This window comes from Bos javanicus, chromosome 8 (assembly GCF_032452875.1).
Source record: "Bos javanicus breed banteng chromosome 8, ARS-OSU_banteng_1.0, whole genome shotgun sequence".
In the NCBI taxonomy this organism is placed as follows: Eukaryota; Metazoa; Chordata; class Mammalia; order Artiodactyla; family Bovidae; genus Bos; species Bos javanicus.
Genome location: NC_083875.1, coordinates 94,938,823 through 94,965,843, shown reverse-complemented (window position 1 = coordinate 94,965,843; position 27,021 = coordinate 94,938,823). Strand labels below are relative to the sequence as shown.

The following is a 27,021-nucleotide window of genomic DNA, read 5'->3' as shown; positions in this document are numbered from 1 at the left end:
GACACGACTGAGTGACTTCACTTTCAATTTTCAGTGTCATGCATTTGAAAAGGAAATGGAAACCCACCACTGTTCTTGCCTGGAGAATCCCAGGGACGGGGAGCCCGGTGGGCTGCCATCTGTGGGGTTGCACAGAGTCGGACTGAAGTGACTTAGCATCAGCAGCAGCAAAGAGCCTCTTTATGAGGATCAAAGTGGAGAGTGAAAAAACTGGCTTAAAACTCAACATTCAAAAAATGAAGCTCATGGCATCTGGTTTCATCACTTCATGGCAAATAGAAGGGTAAAAAGTGGAAGCTGTGATAGATTTTCTATTCTTGGGCTCCAAAACTATAGTTTTTCATAACTATAGTCATGAAATTTAAAAAATGCTTGCTCCTGGAAAGGAAAGCCATGACAAACTAGACCGTGTATTAAAATCACTTGGTCAACAAAAATCATATAGTCAAAGCTGTGATTTTTCCAGTAGTCATGTATAGATGTCAGAGTGGGACCATAAAGGTTGAGTGTTGAAGAACTGATGCCTTCAAATTGTGGTGCTTTAGAAGACTCTTGCTAGTCAAGGCTATGGTTTTTTAAGTGGTCAGGTATGGATGTGAGAGTTGGACTGTGAAGAAAGCTGAGCACCGAAGAATTGATGCCTTTGAACTGTGGTGTTGGAGAAGACTCTTGAGAGTCCCTTGGACTGCAAGGAGATCCAAGCAGTCCATTCTGAAGGAGATCAGCCCTGGGATTTCTTTGGAAGGAATGATGCTGACGCTGAAACTCCAGTACTTTGACCACCTCATACGAAGAGTTGACTCATTGGAAAAGACTCTGATGCTGGGAGGGATTGGGGGCAGGAGGAGAAGGGGACGACAGAGGATGAGATGGCTGGATGGCATCACTGACCTGATGGACGTGAGTCTGAGTGAACTCCGGGAGTTGGTAATGGACAGGGAGGCCTGGCGTGGTGCGATTCATAGGGTCGAAAAGAGTCGAACGTGACTGAGCGACTGAACTGAACTGAGAAGACTCTTGAGAGCTCCTTAGACTGCAAGGAGATCAAACCCTAAAAGAAGTGTCAACCCTGAATATTCATTGGAAGGACTGATATTGATGCTGAAGCTCCAGTACTTTGGCCACCTAATGCAAAAAGCCAACTCATTGGAAAAAACTCTGATGCTTAGAAATATCGAGGGCAGGAGAAGAAAAGGGGTCAGAGGATGGATGATTGGATGGCATCATCAACTAATTGGGAATGAATCTGAGCAAACTTTTGAGATAGTAAAGGACAGGTGGGCCTGGTGTGCTGCAGTTCATGGGGTCGCCAAGAGTCAGGCACTGCTTAGCAACTGAACAACAGCAAGCACATAAAAGTGATTAGTAGCTGTTTGCATAGTTCCAAAAGTGTTAATTAAAGGCTAAATGCACCAATTACCTGAGTAAGGAGAAATGGTCTATATGTTAAGTGCCTGTGTGTTTGGTAAATGAATTAGAGCAGTTTCAATGGATTCTGTGACCATGAACAATATTACTGGAATGTATATGTGTGTGTCTGTGTGTGTTGAGGGAGAGAGGTGCTATTTCTGAGGAAACTTTAAAAGGAATGGCCTGAGGCTTTAATGAAGCAAGGTATTTGGATACAGGGCACATTGTTTGTGCTCTCTGGGTGGTGGCAGTGGATGTCTCCCTGACAAATCACTTCAAGTGAGATCTGTCAAAGAATAGACCTGTTGGAAGATGTGTCGTTTTGGTCACAGTCTTTCTGTGTGTCCCCTTCCACTGGACTTAAGTGCAAGTGAAGTCACTCAGTTGTGCCTGACTCTTTGTGACCCCATGGACAGTAGCCTGCACCACTCTCCTCCATGAAAATCCATGGGATTTTCAAGGCAAGAGTACCGGAGTGGGTTGCCATTTCCTTTTCCAGGAATCTTCCCAACCCAGGGATCGAACCCAGGTCTCTCACATTGTAGACAGACACTTTACCATCTGAGCCACCAGGGTAGTTCCACTGGACTTAAGCAGAAGCCAATTAAAATGGCACTTAAAGGTGTTTGCAATACAAGTCACAGACTTACAGACAGTATAAGTAAGAAAGAAAGTGAAGTCGCTCAGTTGTGTCTGACTCTTTGTGACCCCATGGACTGTAACCTGCCAGGCTCCTCCATCCATGGGATTCTCCAGGCAAGAGTACTGGAGTGGGTTGCCATTTCCTTCTCCAGGGGATCTTCCCAACCCAGGGATCTAACCCGGGTCTCCGGCATTGTAGGCAGACTCTTTACCATCTGAGCCACCAGGGAAAATATACAGACAGTATATTCAAGTCATATATCTGATAACATTTCATACTCAGACTAGATAAAGAATTCTCAAGCTGCAATGATAGTAAATAACCCAATTAAAAATGAGCATAACACATGAATGATGCTTTACTAAAGAGAACACAAGGGTGGCAAAACCCCAAAACAATAGTCATTAAGGAAATGTCTATGATATTATATCCCCACATACCTAACAGAATGGGTAAAACATATATAGTGACAATACCAATTGTTGATCAGGGTGGGAAGCAACTAGAACTTAAATTTGTCAAAACTGAAAAATGATAGCAACCACTCTAGAAAGCTGTTTGACAGTGTCTTATAAAATTAAATATTCATGTCATATATCATCTAGTATGCTATCCCTTGATTTTTGCCCTAAAAAATGGCAACTTGTGTTGACGCAAAAATCTGAGCATAAAAGTCTATAACAGCCTATTCATAACTACCCCAAACTGGAAAGAACTCAAATGTCTTTCAACAGGTAAATAGATAAACTGTATCAATACAATATCAGTCAATATCAATACAATGGAGTACTACTCACTTATAACAACTTTGAAGAATCTCAAAGGATTTATAATAAGTGAAAGAAGCCAGACAACAATGACTCATATGATTCCTTATATATGGCATTCTGCAAAAGGTTAAACTATAGGGATCAAAAACATATACATCTCCACCAGGATTTATGAATAGATGAAATGAGTGGTTATTAACCCCCTAAAACAAGGGGGTTTTAGGGTGAGAGAAGAGTTCTATGTCTTGATCACCATGATAGTTACATGAATCTGTATATGTGTTAGAACTCATAGAACTATAAGCTGAGACAAAATTTTTCTGCATATTTTACTGCCTGATAATTTAAAATAAAATTTTAAAAGTCACTCTATATCTCACCAAGAAAGGTATTTGCATTGTAAGAAGACTTTAGATTACTGGGCTTCATATGAATCACAACTGTTTTTCTTTTTTTTTGGCAATTAGGCAGTCAGTAGCCACTAGTTGGGTTTACTGCTAACCATTCTGTCATCAGATTGACACACATCTTTCAGTGTTTCAGTATTCAGTGGGTTACTGTTGATCCTCCTGACCCGGGAGCTAAGCTGCTTAACTCTTAGACAATTATGGGCTACAAGCAGGCTTGAATTTGAGCCCAGGTTTTGCTACACATCAGTGATATGACTTTAGACTTAAACTGTCTTAGTTTTACTTAGATAAGATCCTTATCTTTAAAGTGATATGTATTGTGAAGTTTAAATGAGGTAATGCATGGAAGAAAACCTCATACACAGTTGCCGGTTCACAAAAAGTGATTTGTACAACAGCTTCTCCCTCATATTTCTCTTCTTGTATTATTCTTGCAGTATTTACTTCTTTATTCCCTTACACCTCTCTTCTTCCCCTTCCTTATTTTCTTTCTTCCCTCTTTTCATTGGGTTCAGGAAAATTTCTGTATTTGTTCATTGATGAACTTACTATAGTAAATAAACTATTACTAAAAAAAAATTATTTGAATACTTCCAGGTAAAAGAGAGATGTAAAATGGTGTGGGAAAACAAAACCATTCTGGTAGAATTTTTCCTAAAGGGGCTTTCTGGTTATCCAAGGTTTGAGCTACTCTTTTTGTGCTAATCTTAATAATGCATGTGGTTATCCTTCTGGGAAATGGCACCTTATTCTCATCAGCATCTTAGATTCCCATCTTCACACCCCTATGTACTTCTTCCTGGGGAACCTCTCTTTTTTGGACATCTGCTACTCCACCACTTCCATTCCCCTCATTGAGGTGGTGAACTTCCTCTCAGAAAGAAAAGACCATCTCCTTCTCTGGCTGCAGCTGTGCAGATGTTCCTTGGCTTGGCTATGGGGACAACAGAGTGTGTGCTCCTGGGCATGATGCCCTTTGACTGATATATGGCTATCTGTAACCCTCTGAGATAATTCTGTTATCATGAGCAAGGGTTCCTATGTGCCCATGGCAGCTGGCTCCTGGTTTGCAGGGGTTATCAACTCTGCCGCATGAATTGCATTTGTAGTACAGTTGCCCTTTTCCAGGAATAATGTCATCAATCATTTCTCCTGTGAAATTTTGGCTGTCATGAAACTGGCTTGTGCTGACATCTCAGGCAATGCACTCATCATGTTTGTGGCTCTGGAATTGTTCACATTGATACCCCTTCTCTTGATTGTCATCTTACTCATTAATCATTTCCAGCATTTTGAAGATCCACTCTTCTGAGGGGAGAAGCAAAGCCTTCTCTACCTGCTCTGCTCATCTGACTGTGGTTATAGTATTCTTCAGAACCATTCTCTTCACGTACATGAAGCCCAAGTCTAAAGAGACACTCAATTCAGATGAAATGGATGCTACTGACAACTTATAACTGTGTTCTATGGAGTGATGACTCTTATGATGAGTCCTTTAATCTACAGTTTCAGAAACAAGGATGTGAAGGAAGCAGTAACACATCTATTTAATAGAAGTTTCTTCAACAAGTGAATGGAAGAAGCATAGGATTGGAAACATGTTGGACAGTGTTGAAACTTGAGAAATATGTAGTGTTTTGGTTATCTTGACTTCTTTTTGTGTTTTTTTTGTATTTTATTTTATGTTTTAACTTTTTTATATTAAAAAAATCAATAATGGCATATAGCATTTCAAAGTTATTTCATGCTCTTTATAAAGAATTTGCAAGATGCAGGACAGTAGAATGAGAAGAAAAGAGTCATGTATTGCTCTAAAACTTTATGAAAAATATGCTATATTCATTGCATTGTGTGTTATATGCCCTTTTATGTTCACATTTTATGCAATATTATTTTATAGGCATTACTTCATTAAATCTTTCAAAATAAATAATTGTCTTTGTTGGGAAAAAAAATCTAAACAGAAATCTCCCAAAACACTGTACCCACATTTCAGTTGTAGTTTCCCACTGATCTACAAAGAGTCCGAAACCAGTAAATGCTATTTTCTTGTTCAGTATTTACAATATTTTTTTCCTATGGAATTTAATGATATTGAACATTTGCAACTATAGAGGGAGTGGGTAAATGGGGCTTTTGGGTGAGCCCTATGCAATCAATCAGGATGCCTTTTGTTTTTCCTTAAAATTGTTTTCAGCTTACATGATAGTATTATCATAAAGAACATTTTGCAAAATTAAAACAGTTTGAAATTCAATCTGCTGATCCAAGTTAAAACGTGGACAAATGTTGGGTTAGATGGGAGGTCATATCAGTGTGATTTAGAAGACCAGATTCTTTGTTATCCTGAGGATCTTAATTACTTTTCTAAATCTTAGAATATCCAAGCTCTTGGTTTTAGTATATATCTGCCTTTATGTCTTATCTCTGTTACTAACTAGCATAGTGATCTTTGGAAGCAGAGGGTTGGGAAATGTCAGAAGAAGATAACATTATCTTGATTTTCCTTGGCTTTCTCTTCAAATTTTCACTCTATCAAAAGAGAACACTTCTAATTTAAAGTCTAAGATGAATGATAGGTTTGTTCAAGAATGAGGAACATCCTAGGAAATTCATTTGGTTGGACACATTTTATATTGATAAATCTGTAAATTCATAGGATGTTGAGCATAACATTTTTTACATAGACAAATAAGAAAAAATGTTTGTGGAATTTGAGGTATATTTATTTTATTATTCCAAGTTTATTTTTTAATTTTAGTAGAAGGAGTATTAAACAGTCATGAACTATATTCAATTACCTCTAGCTTCGTCAACAACATTTTTGAGTGCATCGCTGGAGAGGCATTGCGCCTGGCACATTACAACAAGTGTTCAACTATCACATCCAGGGAGATCCAGACTGCCGTGCGCTTGCTGCTACCTGGGGAGCTGGCCAAACACGCCATGTCCGAGGGCACTAAGGGTGTCACCAAGTATACCAGCTCCAAGTAAATATAATATGCCTTGCCGCTGTTAAGGGAGAAGGCAATGGCACCCCACTCCAGTATTCTTGCCTGGGAAATCCCATGGACGGAAGGCCTTTTGGGCTGTAGTCCATGGGGCCACTAAGAGTCGGACATGACTGAGTGACTTCACTTTCACTTCCATCATCATCATTCACAGATTAAATCTGATGGCAAAAGTTGAGACCATTGATGTATCAGATTCATACAGTGACAAAATAAGTTATGAGAACCTATTACTTCCCATACACCGGCTCATAGAACTCCACCTACCCCAACTAAGAGTTCCAAGTAGGTGGAAAACGTCTAAACTTAGGCATGTTATGTTTGACCCATAGGATATCCCTTATAGTAATTTTGTCTTTTCTAAGAACTTGAGTCCAGCTGCTTCCAAAAACCCTCTGAGATGACTGATCTAGGTCCCAATCTTTTAACAATTTACGAATTTCCTCTAGAAAATTTATTAAAGCAAATAGAAATTTTAATGTGCATATTTCTCCTCAGAGTAGGACACCAGAAGTGTTTCCCCTTCAAAGGGTTGTGGAATCAAGATGTGGAGGAAAGAAAGGCAAGTCACCTGTTTTGATGTAGCCATGTATCAAGTTTTCTTGGCAAATACACTATCATTATGTTAAATACACTATCATAATACTGATATACTTGTTTAATACTTGAGCCTGTAAAGGGTTCTTCATTCAGAAAATTTATTATGAAAGTCTTCTATATGTTACTAATTTTTCTTAGGATTTGTGATTTGGAAAAAAAGTTTTTTAGAAGGAATGATAACACCCCCACACTATCATATAATAATAAAATTAAATGAAATAATTTCATTCTGGTTAAGTCATCCAGAGTGTATACTGTCATTTGTAACTAAGCCATGATTGACACATGGCAAATGAGGCCCTCTTTGCTTTGGTTTGTTTGGTTTCATCCATCTTCCCCTAACCCCCATCTGCCTCTTTATTTAGGTTTCTTTGATGCAGAGTTTTTCTTTCCCTGGATTCATCATGCCATGTCTTGTCTTTCAGTCTTGTTGTTATTAGTTCTGTTTCTTGAAATTTTCTTCCCATATTCCTTCTTTCTCAAGTTTTTACTCACAAATTAAGGATCAGTTCATCTATCACCTCTCTTGGAAATTACTTCTTGATTCTGAATTGCCTTCATTTATCGGAGAAGGCAGTGGCACCCCACTCTAGTACTCTTGTTTGGAAAATCCAATGGATGGAGGAACCTGGTGGGCTGCAGTCCTTGGGGTCGCTAAGAGTCAGACATGACTGAGTGACTTCACTTTCACTTTTCACTTCCATGAATTGGAGAAGGAAATGGCAACCCACTCCACTGTTCTTGCCTGGAGAATCTCAGGGACGGGGGAGTCTGGTGGGCTGCTGTCTATGGGGTCGCACAGAGTCGAACACGACTGAAGCGACTTAGCAGAAGCAACAGCAGCAACAGCATATCTCAATAGCACACCAAGTCATCATTTTTTGTTGCAGCTTTAGGTAAGTGTAAGTTTCCTAATGGGAGGGACTGGCAATGGGAAAAACTGGGTCTTGACCTGATGAGCAGGGCCTTACTCAATAAAACTTTAATCCAATTATTTGCTGATAAGTGGCATTGCATTCCCTCCCTGGTAGTTATTAGGCCTAAGGCCAACTTCAAGGCCAGATTCCCTGGAGATTCCTGAAATGGGAACTTGAGTTCTAATTTCTGGAGCTGAACTTCATGAACAGAATATGCAAACACTCACAGTTGCATGCAAGTGAATAGGATTTATTTTAAAAGAGAAAAAAGTACAAAGCTCTCAGCACAAACACTCAGTCAGTTCAGTTCAGTTGCTCAGTCATGTCCAACTCTTTGCAACCCCATAGAATGCAGCATGTTGGGCTTCCCTGTCCATCACCAAGTTTTGGAGCTTGTTCAAACTCATGTCCTTTGAGTCAGTGATGCCATCCAACCATCTCATTCTCTGTCGTCCCCTTCTCCTCCTGCCCTCAGTCTTTCCCAGCACCAGGGTCTTTTCCAAGGAATCAGTTCTTTATATCAGGTGGTCAAAGTATTGGAGTTTCACTTTCAGCATCAGTCCTTCCAATGAATATTCATGACTGATTTGCTTTAGGATTGACTGTGGCTTGATCTCCTTGCATAGACAGCATAAACACTGAGAGGGGTAAATAGTCCCCCAGAAAGACAGGACTTACTGGCACTGATCTGTGCATTTTTGGTTGGCTCCTGTCCTTAAAATCTGTCATTTCTAACCAATCAGTTTAAAGATCACATTTTAACTTAACATCTTTATGGCCCTTGGATAGCAGGAACATCAAACCAATCTATCTTAAAGGAAATCAGTCCTGAATATTCATTGAAAGGATGGATGCTGAAGCTGAAGCTCCAATACTTTGGCTACCTGATGCGAAGAACTGACTCATTAGAAAATACCCTGATGCTAGGAAAGATTGAAAGCAGTAGGAGAAGGGGATGACAGAGAATGAGATGGTTGGATGGCATCACCAACTCAATGGAGTTTGAGCAAGCTCCAGGAGTTGATGATGGACAGGGAAGCCTGGCATACTGCAGTCCACGCAAAGGGTCCCTACTGAGCAACTGAACTGAATGGTTTATATTGATCCTTAGATTAAGTTGCCACCCTTTATTATGCCCCCTGGCCATTTAAAAGTAGACCAGATGTAAGGGCTAAAGATGAATGGATCACCAGTTGTTTTTCCCTCAAGCTTATGGAACAGGTGTTAATTACTGACCTTTCCTGGATCTGAGTGCTGATAATTTATAAGAAAAAGGACACGTTTCATGAATTCGGGACAAAAGGTATAGTTTTAGGTTAATGGGGCGAGATGTTTATTGAAAACAGGACCGAAGTCTCAGAGTCCTACCCTGACTACCTACCAATTTCTACCTCATTCCCAGTCCCTTTGTTGGATCCTCAGGAGGGGAAGCCTGACGTGGGTTTCAGAACTTTCACAACAGTAGGAGAACTTATTGGGTATTATTGTTCTCCAGTTTGTGGGTCAGCCACTTGGCAGTGTGGGATTTGATTTTATCATGGTGCTACCATCTCGCTGCAGCTTTGTCTTTGTGCAGCTTCTTCTTGTCTTTGGATGTGGTGTATCTTTTTTGGTGGGAGCCAGAGGCCTCTTCTGATGGTTGTTGAACAACTAGTCTAATGTTGGGGTTCTCTCAGGAGGAAATAAGTGCATGTCCTTCTATTCTGCCATCTTGAGCCAGAAGTCTCAATTTATTTTCATCTTTGTTCTTTACATCTCTGTGTGTGTATTGCCTAAGGATATACTTTCTTTCCTCGCCTTACTTTCTCTTCCTTCCTCTTTTCTTTCTTTATTTTTTTTAAAAATTTTCTTTTACAGTATGTCTCAGTTTTAGAAATTTATAATATATTTATTCAAAAAGTCAGAATTTATATAAGCTAAATATATAAACTGAATGTCTATAAAATCTATAGTTTCTAAAAAAATCTATAAAGAAATTATGTACTGTAAATAACCATTTATACTTCAAAAATTGTGTAGGTGTGTTTGTGTGTTAATATGAGTATGTGTGTAAGAGAGACAGGGGAGGGATAGACAGAGATAGAGAGAGAGAGACAGAGAGAGAATTCAACTGGGGAAACTTTGATAACATTGCACAAGACTCCTCCTGATTCTGTGTGAAGCAGAGTAATAGGCTTCCTGTAATTAGGTCTTCAGGGCTTTATTTCTGGAGTCTCATAAGTTTTTACATATTTCATCTATGAAGCAATTGAAAATTTTGCACAGAGGTTTAGAAACATCCTTTAGAACATTTAAATTGTGTCCCAAAGCCTGAAGCATGTTCTTTAGGTATTTGTGGGTCTCCACAATGGGGTCGTATTTCAGCCTGGGCTTCAGGGGCAAGTTGTCCTATTCCTAAAATTTATTACTAAATATTAATTTTCTTTCTATTTTGAACTAGAGGAATCTAACAATTCTTTATTTGAACTAGAGGAATTTATCCTAATTATCATACTTGCAACCTGCATACTTCTATAGATGTCAACAAATCAGTGAATTTCTATGGCAAATGATTACTCATCAGTAGCTGCCTCTTTAGAGGTTCATGAAATGAGGAGTCATGAAAATTGGCTACATGTAAAAAAAGAAAGATAAAAATATTTATTGTTGCTCCAACCTAGAAAGAGAGTCAGAACCTGGTTTGAAGGTAAGTTATTGTAAAGACAAGAACCAAATCTTATCAACTACAAGCAAGAGTTAGACTGATGGGTTAAATGTGTCAAGTTTGAAATTAAGATGTTTTTCTCACTGAAGAGAGACTAAATATTGGAAATGGAATTTAAGGGTCTAGTCACTGAGAGCTAATAGGGAGAAATAAAGACTTTTGAGATCACAAGAGCAGTTTAACATGCAAAGGCATTGAGCAAGGAACAGAATGGAATTTCAGTAGTTATGAATTCCTTTGTGTCAGTGTGTAGCTTTTTAGAGTAGCACACAGTATTTGAACACTCTGTTATCATTTTAGCTAATTAAGCTTCACTACACAGTAGAGAGGGAACTCTGTGTTCTGTAGCATGAAATTCATAACAAACAAGTCTTTCCTGGTCCCCTAGCAGCAACTCTGCTTCATTTGGCTCAATCAACTGAGAGCAGGATGAACTATATGGCACATACTGTGCTAGGGACGCTTTGTGCAGAGAAAACATGTGAGGAGGAAAACTATGACCAATTTGCCTTAAAGAAACCTCATATCTGAAACAGATGATTTACCAAAGCAGTGAATAGCCAGAAAGAGACCTGGTTGAGCATTATCCTAATGTGTTTGCATACACTATTGGTGACTATTTTTAATATTTGTTTTTCTATTATTAGGTTATAACTGTAAAAATGAGTGACTTTTCTATTTATTTTTTTATGTTATAGGCTTGCTAAAAATGTTAACACAGTCTCAGTAAAAAAAAAAAAAAAATCAGCTATCTTTTTAAGACAAGGAACATACTAATGCCTCCCTAAAATCCTTTTTTTTAATGGAGTGAATTGAAACTTATGAGTGATTTTTCCTACTTGCCACTCAATTTGTTGACATCCAAAGGATCAGAGTGTGATAAAGGACTGGAGTGTTATATACTGTGATAAAGTGTATTAGGATTTGATGGTAAGATGAACATAATACCATTTGCCAGAACACTGTGTGTGACGTGATTAAACTTTTTTCGGCTGTATATACCTGGCCATGGAAAAGACAATGACTGGTTCAAAGATGTAAAAAGACTCTAACAAAAGGAAGAACCATGATAGAGTGGCATAAAGGAAACTACTAATAGTGGAAACCATTCCTGTGGTAATTGTATAATATATACTATCTCATTTAATCTTATCAACAAATATATGGTACAGGTGCTGTCTTTATCTTCATGCTATAGCTGGGGAAGGTGATGATCAGAAATATGCCCAGGCCACCCTGCTTAGTAAAGGGCAGAGATACCATTTAAACTAAGCCTACCTCCAAGGCCTGTGTTCCTAACAATATTATGGAATAAGTTTGGTAGAATATCATGTAGCATGTAGGCAGCTCATGGAACAAGGGTTTTTGTAGAGATGATTTTTATAGGTGTAGGTGTAACCTGCATTACTCAATGAACTTCACGTGTATCTACTGCCCTTTGGGGTTTCAAGTAGTTTACACAGTAACCCAGAAAACCTGAAAAATTCTAACAAAATGCAAATTTTATGAAAAGCTACAAAATATTAAGAGCTGGGAACAGGAGATTAGTTTAGAATGGAGAAATGAAGTTGAGTTTGCAGTGATGCTGAAGTGACTAATTATGTCTGGAAATTGGGAAGATAGACCTGAGATTCAGAGCAAAGTACCTTTTAAAGATAGGTGGACAAAGAATTCTGAAGAGGGACGGCTCTTTGGTCTTGTGGATGAAACAAGAATAATAGCTAACATTTATTGAGCTGTAATTTTGTTCCAGGAGTCTTACTAGCTCCTAAAGATAGTAGCACATTTAATGGAAAGGAAATGACTGGGGTAGAAGTATAGATTCTAAACCAGATCAGAGGATAGCTTGCAGTTTGATGGAGGGACAGGAGATCCATATGGGCCTGAAAATCCTAATGATACTACTGAAAGTATCTTGAATATTAAATTATGACTATATTTAAAGGACTTGTTAGTCTTTAGCAATTCCCATTTAAGGTGTGATACTGAATAAGAACAGTTTTTAACTGTATGTAGTTGTGTCCCATGGCAATGGATGGTTTGATGTAGTGTGTCATCAGAAAAGTGAAAGGAGAAAGGTTATACATCTCAAAGACAAGAACTCTTTAGCTTAAATGTAATTTATTTTATGGTAGGTATTATAGTCACAAGATTCAAAATGTTTAAAAGGTACTGAACAACATACAGTAAACAGCCTCCCTTCCATTTCTGTTAATGAACTATTCATTTCCTTTCTTAGAGATACCAAGGTATTCCTGTTTATTTTTCTATAGGTATTCTACATAGGAGCAAAAAAATGTTGGTATGTGTGTGTGTGCACGTGTGTGTGTGTGTGTACAGACACATATAGTGACTCAGACGGTAAAGAGTCTGCCTGCAGTGCAGGAGACCCGGGTTCAATCCCTGGGTTAAGAAAGTCCCCTGGAGAAGGGAATGACAACCCACTCCAGTATTCTTGTCTGGAAAATCCCATGGACAGAGGAGTCTGCAGGCCCCAATCCATGGGGTCACAAAGAGTCAGACACAACCACGCTACTAAAACACACACATGTGTGCATGTGCATGCGTGTGTATGTACACACACATTTATGATTCTGTTTAACACTGCCAACTTGTCCTCCACAGAGGATGCACCAATTTATGTGTTCACTGAGAATGTATAAGAATGCCTGTCTCCCTACCTTTAGAAGGCAAGGTCATTAGAAATGAAACCATGGCTCATCCCTGTAAGACATCAGTGCAGTGCTACCTAGAGGATAAGTGAGTGATATTAGGAAAATTCTCTGAGCAGAAGTTCCTTACTAATTTGGTCACTAAGTTTCTTAAACATTCCTTTCAATATATATATATGTGTGTGTATATTTTATATATATATAAACATATAAAGTACCAAATAGAGTGACAACATGTCAATTAGCAATAAGAGCCTCAATTCATGTATCCATTTGTGTGTTTCTAGCTAATATATATTTTGATCTTCAAATTAATCTAAATTTGATTCTCCTAATTTATCTTGGTAGCATCTTGGAATTGTGGGGTATGCTTGTAGTTCTATCCTCATTTGGTGTTTGAGGGATAATTTAGGAGATTAGGAGCATTCTAGTTGAAAAAGTTCATTTGGATTTATCTGTAAGCTGGTGCAGAAAATCCTGAATGAACTTTTTGGCCAACGCAATAGTTATTTTTTACAAACAAATGTTTGCTCTGTATGTCAGATTGTGAAAGTAAAGAAAGAAGGTAACTCACCACTTATGGAACGGAAAAAAGGAATAAAGTGTTCAAGTTAAGGCAAACAATTGGTGAATGACAATTTAATCAGTCAGCAGAAATAAGAAAGTGGGAAATATAAGTAATGCAAAACAAGTATGTAATAAAAATAAAGTATATGGAAGGAAAGAAATGAAGTACATTTATAATTGTATTCTAAAGTGAATGGAGTCAATATGCTCATAAAAAACAATGACTGTTAAAAGAATTAACAACTTACATCCGCATATATGTTACATACACTTAGTGATCAGATATTTTTATACAATTATTATTATATTAGTTTATTTTATTATAATAAAAAATGTGACCTGTAAGTCTAAAGTTATATATTTTTGGCAGCAAGTTACTTGATCCAAGTTGAAAATGTCAACAAAAAATATGAATTCTCTTTGGGGGAGATATTATGATTTATATATATACACATAATACATGTATACACATAATCAGGGCATTTATTGAATGCGCTATTCAAATCTTTGAGATAATTTTTCTGCTAGCTATATTTAATCAATTCTATATAAATATTTATAATCAAGTTTTATTTGTGTATCTAGGATTATTTTTATATGCTTAGTTTCTGTGTTGTTTAATGTACACCTGTTTATGGCTGATAACCTTCTTCATAAATTGTGAATGTTATAATTAATTGACCTATTTTTATCACATTTTGTACTTCCCTGGATCAGGAAGATCCCCTGGAGTAGGAAATGGCAACCCACTCCCATATTCTTGCCTAGAAAATCCCATGGACAGAGGAGCCTGGTGTTCTTCAGTGCATAGGGTCGCAAAGGACTGGACACGAGTATACACAACAAAGTAACACAACAAAGAGAGCTAAAGTTGGGCTTCCCAGGTGGCACTGGTGTAAAGATCCTGCCTGCCAAGCACAGGAGATGTAAGAGATGCAGGTTCAATCCCTGGGCCAGAAAGATCCCCTGGAGTAGGAAATAGCAACCCACTCCAGTATTCTTGCCTGGATATCAATATCATAAACATAGAATTTAAATTTAAAATACAAAATGTGATAAAAATTAATTGTAACATTCACAATGTATGAAGTTTATCAGCCATAAATAGGTATACACTAAACAACACAGAACTAAGCTTATAAAAATAATTCTAGATATACAAGTAAAACTTGATTCAGTTCAGTTCAGTTCAGTAACTCAGTTATGTCAGACTCTTTGCTACCCAATGGACTGCAGCATGCCAGGATTTCCTATCCATCACCAACTCCCGGAGCTTGCTCAAACTCATGTCCATCAAATCAGTGAAATCATCCAACCATCATTATATAGAGTTAATTAAATATAGATAACAGAAAATAATCTCAAGGATTTGAATAGGGCATTTAATATACCTGATTATGTGTATACATGTATTGTTGTGTGTGTATATACATACATATAAATAATATATCTCCCCAAAGAGAATTCATATTTTTTGTTGACATTTACAACATGGATCAAGTAAGTGGAACCCAAAAATATATACCTTTAGAATTACAGGTCACATTTTTCATCATAATAAAATGAATTAGATATAATAAAATGGAATAAAAGTATCTGATCACTAGGTATGCATATCTAGATAACACTTGGATTAAAGACAGAAGGAGAAAAAAAATATCTGGAAACCAGTAACAAGAACATTTCATATAGAAATCTACAAAGCGTTTTAAATGACTCAGAGCTAGGAAGAGGATAAAGATAAAATATTAAGAAATAGTTTTTCTTATTTCATGAAATTATAAAATACCAAATAAGCCTAAAGAAATTTACAAACACAAAAACCTACATTAATGAAACAAAGTGGAAAGGACAAATCTCTTCAAAAGTATTAAAACTTTTTTTTGGGGAAAACTTGTAATAGGGGAAAACCTCTTGTGAAACACATGAAAAGAGAAATCAATTAAGAATAGTAGTGAAAAAGTAGATAGAACTACTCATAAGGGGAGACTACAGAATTATGAAGAATTATACACTAATAGGTATAGTTTTGTCACAGAAATGAATAATTTCATTCAAAATATAAAGAATTAAAGTGTTCTCAAATCACCATTTTGAACTCTTCTTTCTGACTAATCCCCTATTTTGGTCTGATATTTCTTTTGAAATATTAGTATTGTCTATTAGATTATAAGATATTCTAGACCGTGAGTCAAGTTTCTGCAAAATGGGCAATTAAGTTTGAACTCCACAGCCATACGGCTTGAATTCAAGTTCTGGCTCAACCACTTATTTAGCTATGACCTTGACCTTGACCTTAAGCAAATTACTCATTTTCTCCCTTTTTATAATGAAAATGACAATGCTAATAATAGCAATAATTGCCTAATAGGGTTGCTTCTCAGACTAAATTAGGTAATGTATAAATAAAATAATTAGTAGTCATTTGGTCCTTTACTGTATTCATTTATTCAACAAATATTTCTGAACCTCTTATCTCTGTGTCTGTTATATTGTAGATACTGGTATTGTAGAAGTAAATAAGAAAAAGTCCCTGACTTAATGAATTTTTCATGCTAATGGACAAGTCAGATAATAATCATAGCAGTATAGCATGGAAAAGTGACAAGATCATTAATCTATTGTGTGTGGGGTTGTTGTTGTTTAGTCACTAAGTTATGTCCAACTCTTTGTGACCCCATGGACTGTAGCCCACCAGGCTCTTCTGTCCATGCGATTTTCAGGCGAGAACATTGGAGTGAGTGGCCCTTTCCTTCTCCAGTGGTGCTTTGTAGCCAATAAAAACAGTTTACTTTTCAGTTACACATAATGCAATACTCGTATTTGTTTTAAACCTTGGTTAACTTGTGGTGACAAATATGACCAAAAGCTCAGGCTTCAGCAAGGAAGACTTGGATTTGAATCTTACCTCTGCTCTAAATTTACCTTTAATTGAGTTTACTCAATGTTTTTGCTTTGATTTATTTATTGTAAAATGTGGATGATGATACCTCTCTCCCAGAACCTTGATGAGATTCAATAAATTGCATGGCATATTGCTTGTAGCTTGAAAATATGTTCATTTCTCTTCTCTTCCCCTCTCTATTCTATTTGGTCCACTTTATTTCTTTTCTTCCTTCTTTGGTCTATTCCTTTTTATATTTTCTTTTCTTCCTATGAGTATATGGTACTTCTACACTGGTACATAGTTGAATATAATCATAGTAGAATACATATTTCATCTTAACATATTCTAATATATTACAGGTGAAAAAGAAACCATACGATGGAATGGGAAAACCAAACCATTCTGGTGGAATTTTTTCTGAAGGGGCTTTCTGGTTATCCAAGGCTTGAATTACTCTTTTTTGTGCTAGTCTTAATAATGTATGTGGTCATCCTTCTGGGGAATGGTACCCTTATTCTCATCAGCATCTTAGACTCCCACCTTCACACCCCTATGTACTTCTTCCTGGGGAACCTCTCCTTCCTGGACATCTGCTACACCACTGTCTTCATTCCCTCCGTGCTGGTGAGCTTCCTCTCAGTAAAAAAGACCATCTCCTTCTCTGGCTGTGCTATGCAGATGTTCCTTGGCTTGGCCATGGGGACAACAGAGTGTGTGCTCCTGGGCATGATGGCCTTTGACCGGTATGTGGCTATTTGCAACCCTCTGAGATATTCTGTCATCATGAGCAAGGGTTCCTATGTGCCCATGGCAGCTGGCTCCTGGATCGTAGGAATTGTCAACTCTACAGTACAAACTGGGTGTGTAGTACAATTGCCCTTCTGCAGGAATAATGTCATCAATCATTTCGCCTGTGAAATTCTGGCTGTCATGAAATTGGCCTGTGCTGATATCTCAGGTAACGAGTTCATCATGCTTGTGGCCACAACCTTATTCACAATGACACCATTATTGTTAATCATTATCTCTTACACGTTAATTATTATCAGCATCCTCAGAATTCGCTCTTCTGAGGGGAGAAGCAAAGTCTTCTCTACCTGCTCAGCCCACTTGACTGTGGTGATAATATTCTACGGAACCATTCTCTTCATGTACATGAAGCCCAAGTCTAAAGAGACACTTAATTCAGATGACATGGATACTACTGACAAACTTGTATCTTTTTTCTATGGAGTGATGACTCCTATGATGAATCCTTTAATCTATAGTCTCAGGAACAAGGATGTGAAGGAAGCAGTAAAACCTTTACTGAGAAGAAAAAATTTTAATAAGTAAATGGAAAAGGGACAGGTAACTTTTATAATCACAATGTAGAAATCAATTTTGTTGGTTAGTCGCTGAGTCTTCTCCAACTTTTTTGCAACCCAGTGGACTGTAGCCCACCAGGCTCCTCTGTCTATGGGATTTCCTAGGCAAGAATATGAATGGGTTGCCATTTTCTTCTCCAGGGGATCTCCCTGATCCAGGGATCAAACCCTCATCTCCTGCATTGCAGACGGATTCTTTACCACTGAGCAACCTAGGAAGCCCCTCATATCCAACTGCTGCTGCTGCTACTGCTGCTAAGTCGCTTCAGTCGTGTCCGACTCCGTGTGACCCCATAATCGGTAGCCCACTAGGCTCCCCCATCCCTGGGATTCTCCAGGCAAGAACACTGGAGTGGGTTGCCATTTCCTTCTCCAGGAGGCATTAATTATTCTTTTCTACTTTCAACATATCTGCTTTGGCAGTTTTCTTTTAAAATATATATACCTTCTGATACATGGGATCTAACTGCTTTGGTCTTACAACCAAATACCTGATATTTAAAGCTGTAAATATAAATAACTTCTGAGTCAAATTACCCACTGATAAAAATAGAGCTATATCTTTTTCTCTGTTCCATTGGCTCTCTATCCATGAAGTATTCAATGTATTGCCAATCCAAGAAGAATCTGTTATTAAGAAATGTCAATCTATCTTTTAGGTGGTTTTTACATTTGATTTTTATCTGGGGTTTATATTTCTTTCCTCTGTTTGTAACCTTCAATCTTTAAAAAAATAACCTCTGTCATTTTATTTCTTTTTATTTAAAATATTTATTTATTTGGCTCTGTTGGATCTTAGTTGCAGCATGTGGGATATTGCAGCACATGAACTTTCTAGTTATGGCGTGTGGACTCCAGAGCTCACGGTCTCAATAGTTGTAGCACTTAGGCTTACTGGGCTTGGTTGTCCCAGGTATGTGGGATTTTAGTTCTCCAATCAGAGATCGAACCCATGTCCCTTTCACTGCAAGTCAGGTTCCCAACTATTGTACCATAAAGGAAGTCCTTATTTCTTCTTGATCTGAGTTGCACACTTCAGATTTTCATCTTAGACTTTAATGTTTATTTTAATATTACATCTCTTTTCTCTGTAACTGTTATCATATTAGCCTCTGAATTTTAAATTTTATTTAGATTTGATTATGTTTATTTTAGAATTAAAATAAAAAAAACTTTGAGGTACTAAGTTACTTGGTTTTATTTCTCTTTGATTGCTTTAGCTTTCTAATGCTAACAAAAATCCCGTAATACTTAATTGTTCATTTTTGTTTAGATTTTAAAATCTTCTTATTTTTCTATCTTATCCTTTAATTCTTTTTAATCTTGTATTTATTTTCACCATAAGGATGGCATACATTTTTCCCCTTATATTTCACAAATGAAGCAGTGAGGTAAAAATGCTACAAATTAGATTTTGAGTTGTCACTGAAAATTATGTAATGCCTATCCATAATAGTAACTTTGTATGGATCTATGAACATTCAGGCAGTAATTCACTAGAATAGTCATTATTTCTGGCAGCTCCTCATTAGGATACTAATACTGTATCATCTGTTTATTTAAAAACTGTTATTTTCTTCATTATAGAGGGACTGATAATCAACTTACCTAAAATGATAAGTAAGCATTAAATAACAAGTAAAAAATATGAGCCCCAAACAAAGAAACTTTGTTTTCCCACTGAAAATGTTAGTGTTTCATCAGAAAATCACTTTAAAAAATAATTAAAATATTTAAAAGTACAATTTAAAAAGTTATATAATATTTAGTTATCACTAAATATGGCTATATTTTCCATGTTGTAAGTACATATTTCTAGAGAAGCCTGGTTGCAGTCCATGGGGTCGAAAAGAGTTGGACACGACTGAGCGACTTCACTTTCACTTTTCACTTTCACACATTGGAGAAGGAAATGGCAACCCACTCCAGGGTTCTTGCCTGGAGAATCCCAGGGATGGGGGAGCCTGGTGGGCTGCCCTCTATGGGGTCGCACAGAGTCGGACACGACTGAAGCGACTTAGCAGCAGCAGCAGCACCCTGTGTTATACTCAGTAGTTTCTATCTCGCACTTGCCTGCCCATATATCCTGCCCCACTCAATACCACTGGTAAGCCCTCATTTGTTCTGTTTGTTGTTGTTCAGTTGAGAAGTCACATCCAACTCTTTGTGATCCCATGAACTGCAGCACGTCAGGCTTCCTTGTCCTTCACTATCTCCTGGAGTTTGATCAAACTCATGTCCGCTGAGCTGGTGATTCCATCCAACCATCTCATCATCTGTCGCCCCATTTTCCTTCCATCCTCAATCTTTCCCAACATCAGGGCAGAGGGGAGATCTAGGTCTGTGAGTCTGCTTCTTTTCTGTTACATTCAGTAGTCTGTTGTATTTTTTAGGTTCCATGTATAAGTGATATCATATCACTTTTCTTTCTTTGTCTGACTTGTTTCACTTGCATAATGCCCTCTGAGACCATCCATATTGCTGCAAACCGCAAATCTTTTTATCTAAGTGTAAGGTCAGATACTACACATATCCTAGAGGAAAACATAGGCAGAACATTCTTTGACATAAATTGCAGCAATAATTTTTTTGGGGTATGTATCTTAAAGTAAAGGAAATAAAAGTAGAAATAAAAAAATGGGGCCTACTTAAATGTAAAGGCTTTTGCACAGTAAAGGAAACCATCAGCAAAATGAAAAGACCTCTTAGTGAATAGGGGAAGATATTTGTAAATCATATGACCAATAAAGGATTAATATCCAGTATATATAAGTTAATCATACAGCTCAACCTCAAAAAAGAAAACAACCTGATTTAAAAATAAGCAGAAGAACTGAATAGATATTTTTCAAGAGAGGAAATGCAGATGACCTACAGAAATATGAAGATATGTTCAACATAGCTAATTATCAGGGAAATTCAAATCAAAATCATGAGATATCACCTCCCACATATCAGAATGGCTGCCATCAAAAAGAACATAAATAACAAATGTTGATGAGAATGTAGAGAAAAGGGAACCCTTGTACACTGTTGGAGGGAATATAAATTTGTGCAGCCACTGTGGAAGACAATATGGAAATTTCTCAAAAAACTAAAAATAGAACTACCATATGACCTAGCAATTCTACTCCTGGATATACATCCAGAAAACACAAAAACTCTAATTGAAAAAGATATGTGCACCCCAATGTACATAGTGGCACTATTTGCAATAGCCAAGACTGTATATTGTCATCCTGCTTATTTAACTTATATGCAGAGTACATCATGTTAGATGCTGGGCTGGATGAATCAAAAGCTGGAAGCAAGATTGCTGGTAGAAATATCAACAACCTTAGATATGCAGATGTTACCACTTTAATGGCAGAAAGCAAAGAGAAACTAAAGAGCTTCCTGATAAAGGTGAAAGACGAGAGTGAAAATGCTGGCTTAAAACTCCGTATTCAAAAATGAAGATCATGGCATCTGGTCCCATCACTTCATGGCAAAGAGATGGGAAAAAAGTGGAAACAGTGATAGATTTCATTTTCTTGGGCTCCAAAATCATTGCAGATAGTGACTGCAGCCATGAAATTAAAAGGTGCTTGCTTCTTGGAAGAAAAGTTATGACAAGCCTAGACAAGTATATATATATATTTTTTTAACAAATTAGATTGCTTCTGAATGAGTCAGGATATGAGGAACTAAGGTTCTAGAGAGCGAGTTAAACCTACCAAGACATTCTATTCTGAACTGAAGGGAGGCCAAGTTTCTGAATTAAGGAAGTTAAATGATCTCAACAGATATAATTCATTTACCACATGAAGCACTTGCTAATTTTTAGGCTGCCCAGAGTAAGAGTGCTATAAATTGAGCAAAAGGAGGTTAAATATGTTAAGTTAGGTTTTATCAGTCCCACAGTGGGTATGAGATAAAAATTGAAGTCCATTGACTCTTGAAAGGGAAATCTCCCTTGTACAAACTCCAGGTTCTCAGTTTGGAACTTAAAGGGATAAATCTAAAATAGGAGATGAAACAGATTTTTGGCCAAGTTCTACAAAATCTGAAATCCATCTCTACCTTGTCTCAGTGACTCTTTGGATTAAAGCAGTCTTTCTCAATCTAGGCTTGTATCAAAGGATAAGGGAAATTCTCTTTGTATAAATAAAACATCATCCAGAGATTATATGTATTTTATGTATGAAAACTGGTAAGATATAAGATCAAAAGATGAAAACAGATGATTGAAAGTCTCTCAGGATGATCCAAATATAGAAGTTACCAGACCTATTTGAAAATAACCAGTGTTAACATGTACCTTTACATACATTACAAGATGACGAGTTCACTAGAGGATTTGATATTATATTAAATCGTCAAGTAGATATTATAGAGCTGAAAAATACAGCCAGAATGAGGAACTAGAGATGGATTTACCACAACTTAGACCAAGTTGAAGAAAGGCTTAACAAATTGAAAGGTTAATCAGTAGAAATATCCAGACTGATGTATGGAGAAAAAAAGAATGGAAAATACAGAAAGGAGTGTAAGAGCTTATATGGGTCGTGCTGGAAAAGACTAGTATGTATAGCTGAACACTCAGGGGGGGGAGGAAAAAGGGGAAATGGTGTAGAAAAGAAATTGGCTAATACTGAATGATTTTCTCAAACTTATGAAAGACATCAAGCCTTAAACTCAAGAAGATCTATAATGCTAAGAAGGGTAAATAAAAAGAAAGCCACATTTAAGAATCTCTTTGTAAAATTTTAGAAAACCAATAATAAAAATGAATATAAAATTCAGTCAAAGTAAATAACAGACATTTTTCCTCAAAGAAATAGAGCCCAAGAAAACAATCTAGAGCCTAAATCTCACCTTGTGGCCATTTTAAAGTGGAATAAGAATGTTTTATCTTCTATTACTCTGATAACTGAGATAATTGTAGAGATTGCTGAAAATGAATGGGTCACATTACAAGCTCAGAGGCTAATTTGGGATGGCATCTCTACAGTTCTATTAATTGGAATGTTTGCTATATAGTTCAAGGGCCATCTGCAGAGGAATGGAATAGGCAAATAGGCCCCTCTAGTTCTGCTTGCACAGATATTTCTCAAGAATCAGGCCTTTTACTTAGCCAAGTGCCTGAAATAATTACAAAAATTTTACTATTGTTTTTTTTTTTGCCCTGAATTTCTTAATTGAACTTGGAGAATTACACCCAGGAGAAATGGAAACTTTGGTAACTTCTTTAGGTTTCAGAATAACAAATTTAAATTGTTAAGGGAGTTGGAAGATCCCTAAAGCAGTAGGAGACTTTAGTAGTGAAGTTCTAGGGATTGCCCTTTGGAAGATTTTGGAGAAAGTCATAGGGGGTGATTTGGGCAGAACAAATCTTCATATCATTATTTCTCTTAAGAAATTATTAAACAGTTCTTAATTAACATGTGCTATGTATGTTGACACAGTGAGTCAGGCAAGATTTGGGTTGATTTTTTGCCAACTAGGAATATCCATGTCCTTTTCTAGTGTAATCTTCTGAGTAAAAATACCTCTGCACAACCCACTTTAATACAGTTTTCATAGAATACTATCAAAATTGCAAGTTTTAGAATATTTTACTCTTTTGAGCACTACACTGGACTGTCAAGAAAGACTTTGCTGAAGATCACCTTTAAATATTGAAGCACACTTTAACCAAAAGTGAAGATGTGCATTCCATGTGCTGAGGTAAATGGGAACAGACATTAGCCATCTCCTTCTGAAATCTCAGATTTACAAAATATATTAATAGATCTTAGCTATGCCAGGAAACCAGAATAAAGATATTTACTTTAAAAAGAAACACTAGGTTGCTTCCAGGTCCTGGCTATTATAAACAGTGCTGTGAGGAACACTGGGGTACACGTATCTCTTTCAATTCTTGTTTCCTCAGTGTGTATGCCCAGCAGTGGGATTGCTGGATCATAAGGCAGTCCTATTTCCAGTTTCTTAAGGAATCTCCACACTGTTCTCCATAGTGGCTGTACTAGTTTGCATTCCCACCAACAGTGTAAGAGAGTTTCCTTTTCTCTACACCCTCTCCAGCATTTATTGCTTGTAGACTTTTGGATCGCAGCCATTCTGACTGGGGTGAAATGGTACCTCATAGTGGTTTTGATTTTCATTTCTCTGATAATGAGTGATGTTGAGCATCTTTTCATGTGTTTGTTAGCCATCTGTATATCTTCTTTGAAGAAATGTCTATTTAGTTCTTTGGCCCATTTTTTGATTGGGTCATTTATTTTTCTGGAATTGAGCTGTAGGAATTGCTTGTATATTTTTGAGATTAGTTGTTTGTCAGTTGCTTCATTTGCTATTATTTTCTCCCATTCTGAAGGCTGTCTTTTCACCTTGCTTATAGTTTCCTTTGTTGTGCAGACGCTTTTAAGTTTAATTAGGTCCCATTTGTTTATTTTTGCTTTTATTTCCAATATTCTAGATGTCCATCAGCAGATGAATGGATAAGAAAGCTATGGTACATATACACAATGGAGTATTACTAAGCCATTAAAAAGAATACATTTGAATCAGTTCTAATGAGGTGGATGAAACTGGGGCCTATTATACAGAGTAAAGTAAGCCAAAAAGAAAAACACCAATACAGTATACTAATGCATATATATGGAATTTAGAAAGATGGTAACAATAACCCTGTATACGAGATAGCAAAAGAGACACTGATGTATAGAACAGTCTTTTGGACTCTGTGGAAGAGGGAGAGGGTGGGATGATTTGGGAGAATGGCATTGAAATATGAACAATATCATATATGAAACGAGTCGCCAGTCCAGGTTCGATGCACGATACGGGATGCTTGGGGCTGGTGCACTGGGATGACCCAGAGGGATGGTATGGGGAGGGAGGAGGGAGGAGGGTTCAGGATGGGGAACACATGTATACCTGTGGTGGATTCATTTTGATATTTGGCAAAACCAATACAATATTGTAAAGTTTAAAAATAAAATAAAATAAAATAAATAAATAAATAAAAAGAAACACTAGTTGGTAGGAAAAATATTGAGATGAAGAAATGAGTTTTGAAGGTGGGATAAAACTTTTGACTATGTGTGTTCCAGAGTTTCTCATTTGCCTAGACAAGTCATTGAACTCCCTCAAGTATATGTCAACTATTTTTTTGCATTAAAAATTTTTTAATGAAAAATAGTTGATTTACAATTTGTGTCAGTGTCTAGTGTATGGCAAAGTGATTCAGTCAAATATATCCACATATTCTCTTTCATTAGGGTCTATTATAGGATTTACATATATTATAGTTCCCTGAATTATCTGTCAATTTTAAAATGAGAAGGTTGGGTTAGGAGTTTAGAGTCTATTCTGGCTCTGACATTTAGAAAGAAAGAGAAGGATTTGCTGAAAAAAGTTTAATTATCTTAGCATTGTAATCAGAAATCATTTAGAGAAAGAGAAAATATAAAGTGACTTGGAGTAGGTGAGACCCTGACAAAGATGTAAGATAAGTATACCTGTGGCGGATTCATTTCGATATTTGGCAAAACTAATACAATATTGTAAAGTTTAAAAAAAAAAAAAAAAGAATGAGAGAATGAGTGGGACTCCATCTGGATGAGAAAAGGAGAAGACTTCGTTATTTTGTTTCTAAAAGTAGACAGAAGAGCAGGTGAAGGGAGAAGGAACACGAGGGCCCAGAGCCAGAAAAAGAAAACTGAGTGCTGGGTGGGGAAAATCCAATAGTGAAACCCTCAGTGGAGTGGAGGTATATTCTGACCAAAGTGGATGTTAGAGACTAGACATGTCTAACTTTTGCCTTTCTGGAAATAATTGGTAAAGTGTTTCATTTTCATACATGGATTGGAGGTTGAAATTTTAATAAATTTTGAAAAATTTGCTATGTTTTAAAAATCTGAGTCAATGTGGGCCAGCACTGTAGCAGCACAGAGGCAATTATGCTTCAGGAAAGCAGGGAGAACGTGAAATCATAAACCACTATTGTGGTTCTGTGAAACATTAAAGCGATCATGGAATTGGGGTTATGGAGGGAGAATTTAAAGCAAGTTAATCTAGATCTTGCAAATCTGCACACAGTAGAAGCTGTTACCCTTCAGTTGTGTCCAACTCTTTGTGACCCCATGGATCGTAGCCCGTGAGGCTCCTCTGTCCATGGCGTTTTCTTAACAAGCATACTGGTGGGAGTTGCCATACACTCCTCCAGGCTTTCTTCTTCTCCCATGAATCAAACTTGTGTCTCTTGCATCGCTTGCAGATTCTTTACTGCTGAGCCACCAGAGAGCGGGTAAAATCACGTTTCAAAGAGGTCAAGTGATTTGCTAAATTTTGCATGCCAGTAAATATCATGGTTGGTTTCAGAGCCTAAAATCTCACACTCTGAGGATAGTGCTCTAAATCCTTACAGAAGATGACCTTTTGGAAACTATTTCTTCCTCTTCTAAGAGCACAAGTGATCATTGTCTTTTTCACATCTCACCGTATATCAAATACTTAAAACTAAGAGCTAATCATTTTGTTTCTTAATTCAACTGGTTTCTTTAAGATCAGAGAAATGATCAGAGAACTTTGCAGATGTATATAACAAGTTCAGAGGTCTTCAGGCTTTTGTGTTGACACAGAGAACCAAAGGGAAAATGCATTTATCTTAACACATATCAAAAACTTGCCATGTTCAAAGCAGCCATGTGTAATTAAAAATCTAAAACATGACATTACTTTGCTAGTATTGTGAGGAACAATCTCTTCACAAGCTCAGCGTCCACTGCAGCGGCAATAGGGATGTGCATATCTGGGTATAGTCAGTGTGATATACTTGAACAACATAACTGTGTACAAAAAATGAAGCTGTACTTATGATGTATGGCATACAGTTTTGATACCTAATTGAAATATTCAAGAAAGTTAAGATTAGAGCCGGGAAGGAAAGGTACTTCAGGTAGATAATTGCATATTAAAATATATAAAAAATAAGTTTGCATGCTAAGAATGTGGACCCACAGAGTGGTTGTTTTAGACCAGAGGGTAGAAGTAGTGTTGGAAGATGAGATCAGAGAA

General features: G+C 37.0%; 2 protein-coding genes and 1 pseudogene across 2 annotated transcripts in view; 2 read left to right on the top strand and 1 right to left on the bottom strand.

Moving 5' to 3' along the window:
• LOC133253107 (olfactory receptor 13D1-like) overlaps positions 1-27,021 on the bottom strand; it is a 79,319-nt gene that overhangs the window by 32,343 nt on the left and 19,955 nt on the right. The gene's annotated exons all lie outside the window — the stretch shown is intronic.
• LOC133253455 (olfactory receptor 13C9-like) lies at positions 3,849-5,026 on the top strand (annotated as a pseudogene).
• On the top strand, positions 16,970-18,409 carry LOC133253454 (olfactory receptor 13C2-like). The gene has a single exon (XM_061427066.1). The coding sequence runs from the start codon at positions 16,970-16,972 to the stop codon at positions 17,924-17,926; it is 957 nt and encodes a 318-aa protein (XP_061283050.1). The 3' UTR covers positions 17,927-18,409.

Bases quoted from the DNA above. Each gene is read 5' to 3' on its own strand.
- LOC133253454 (XM_061427066.1), top strand. From the start codon at position 16,970: ATGGAATGGGAAAACCAAACCATTCTGGTGGAATTTTTTCTGAAGGGG.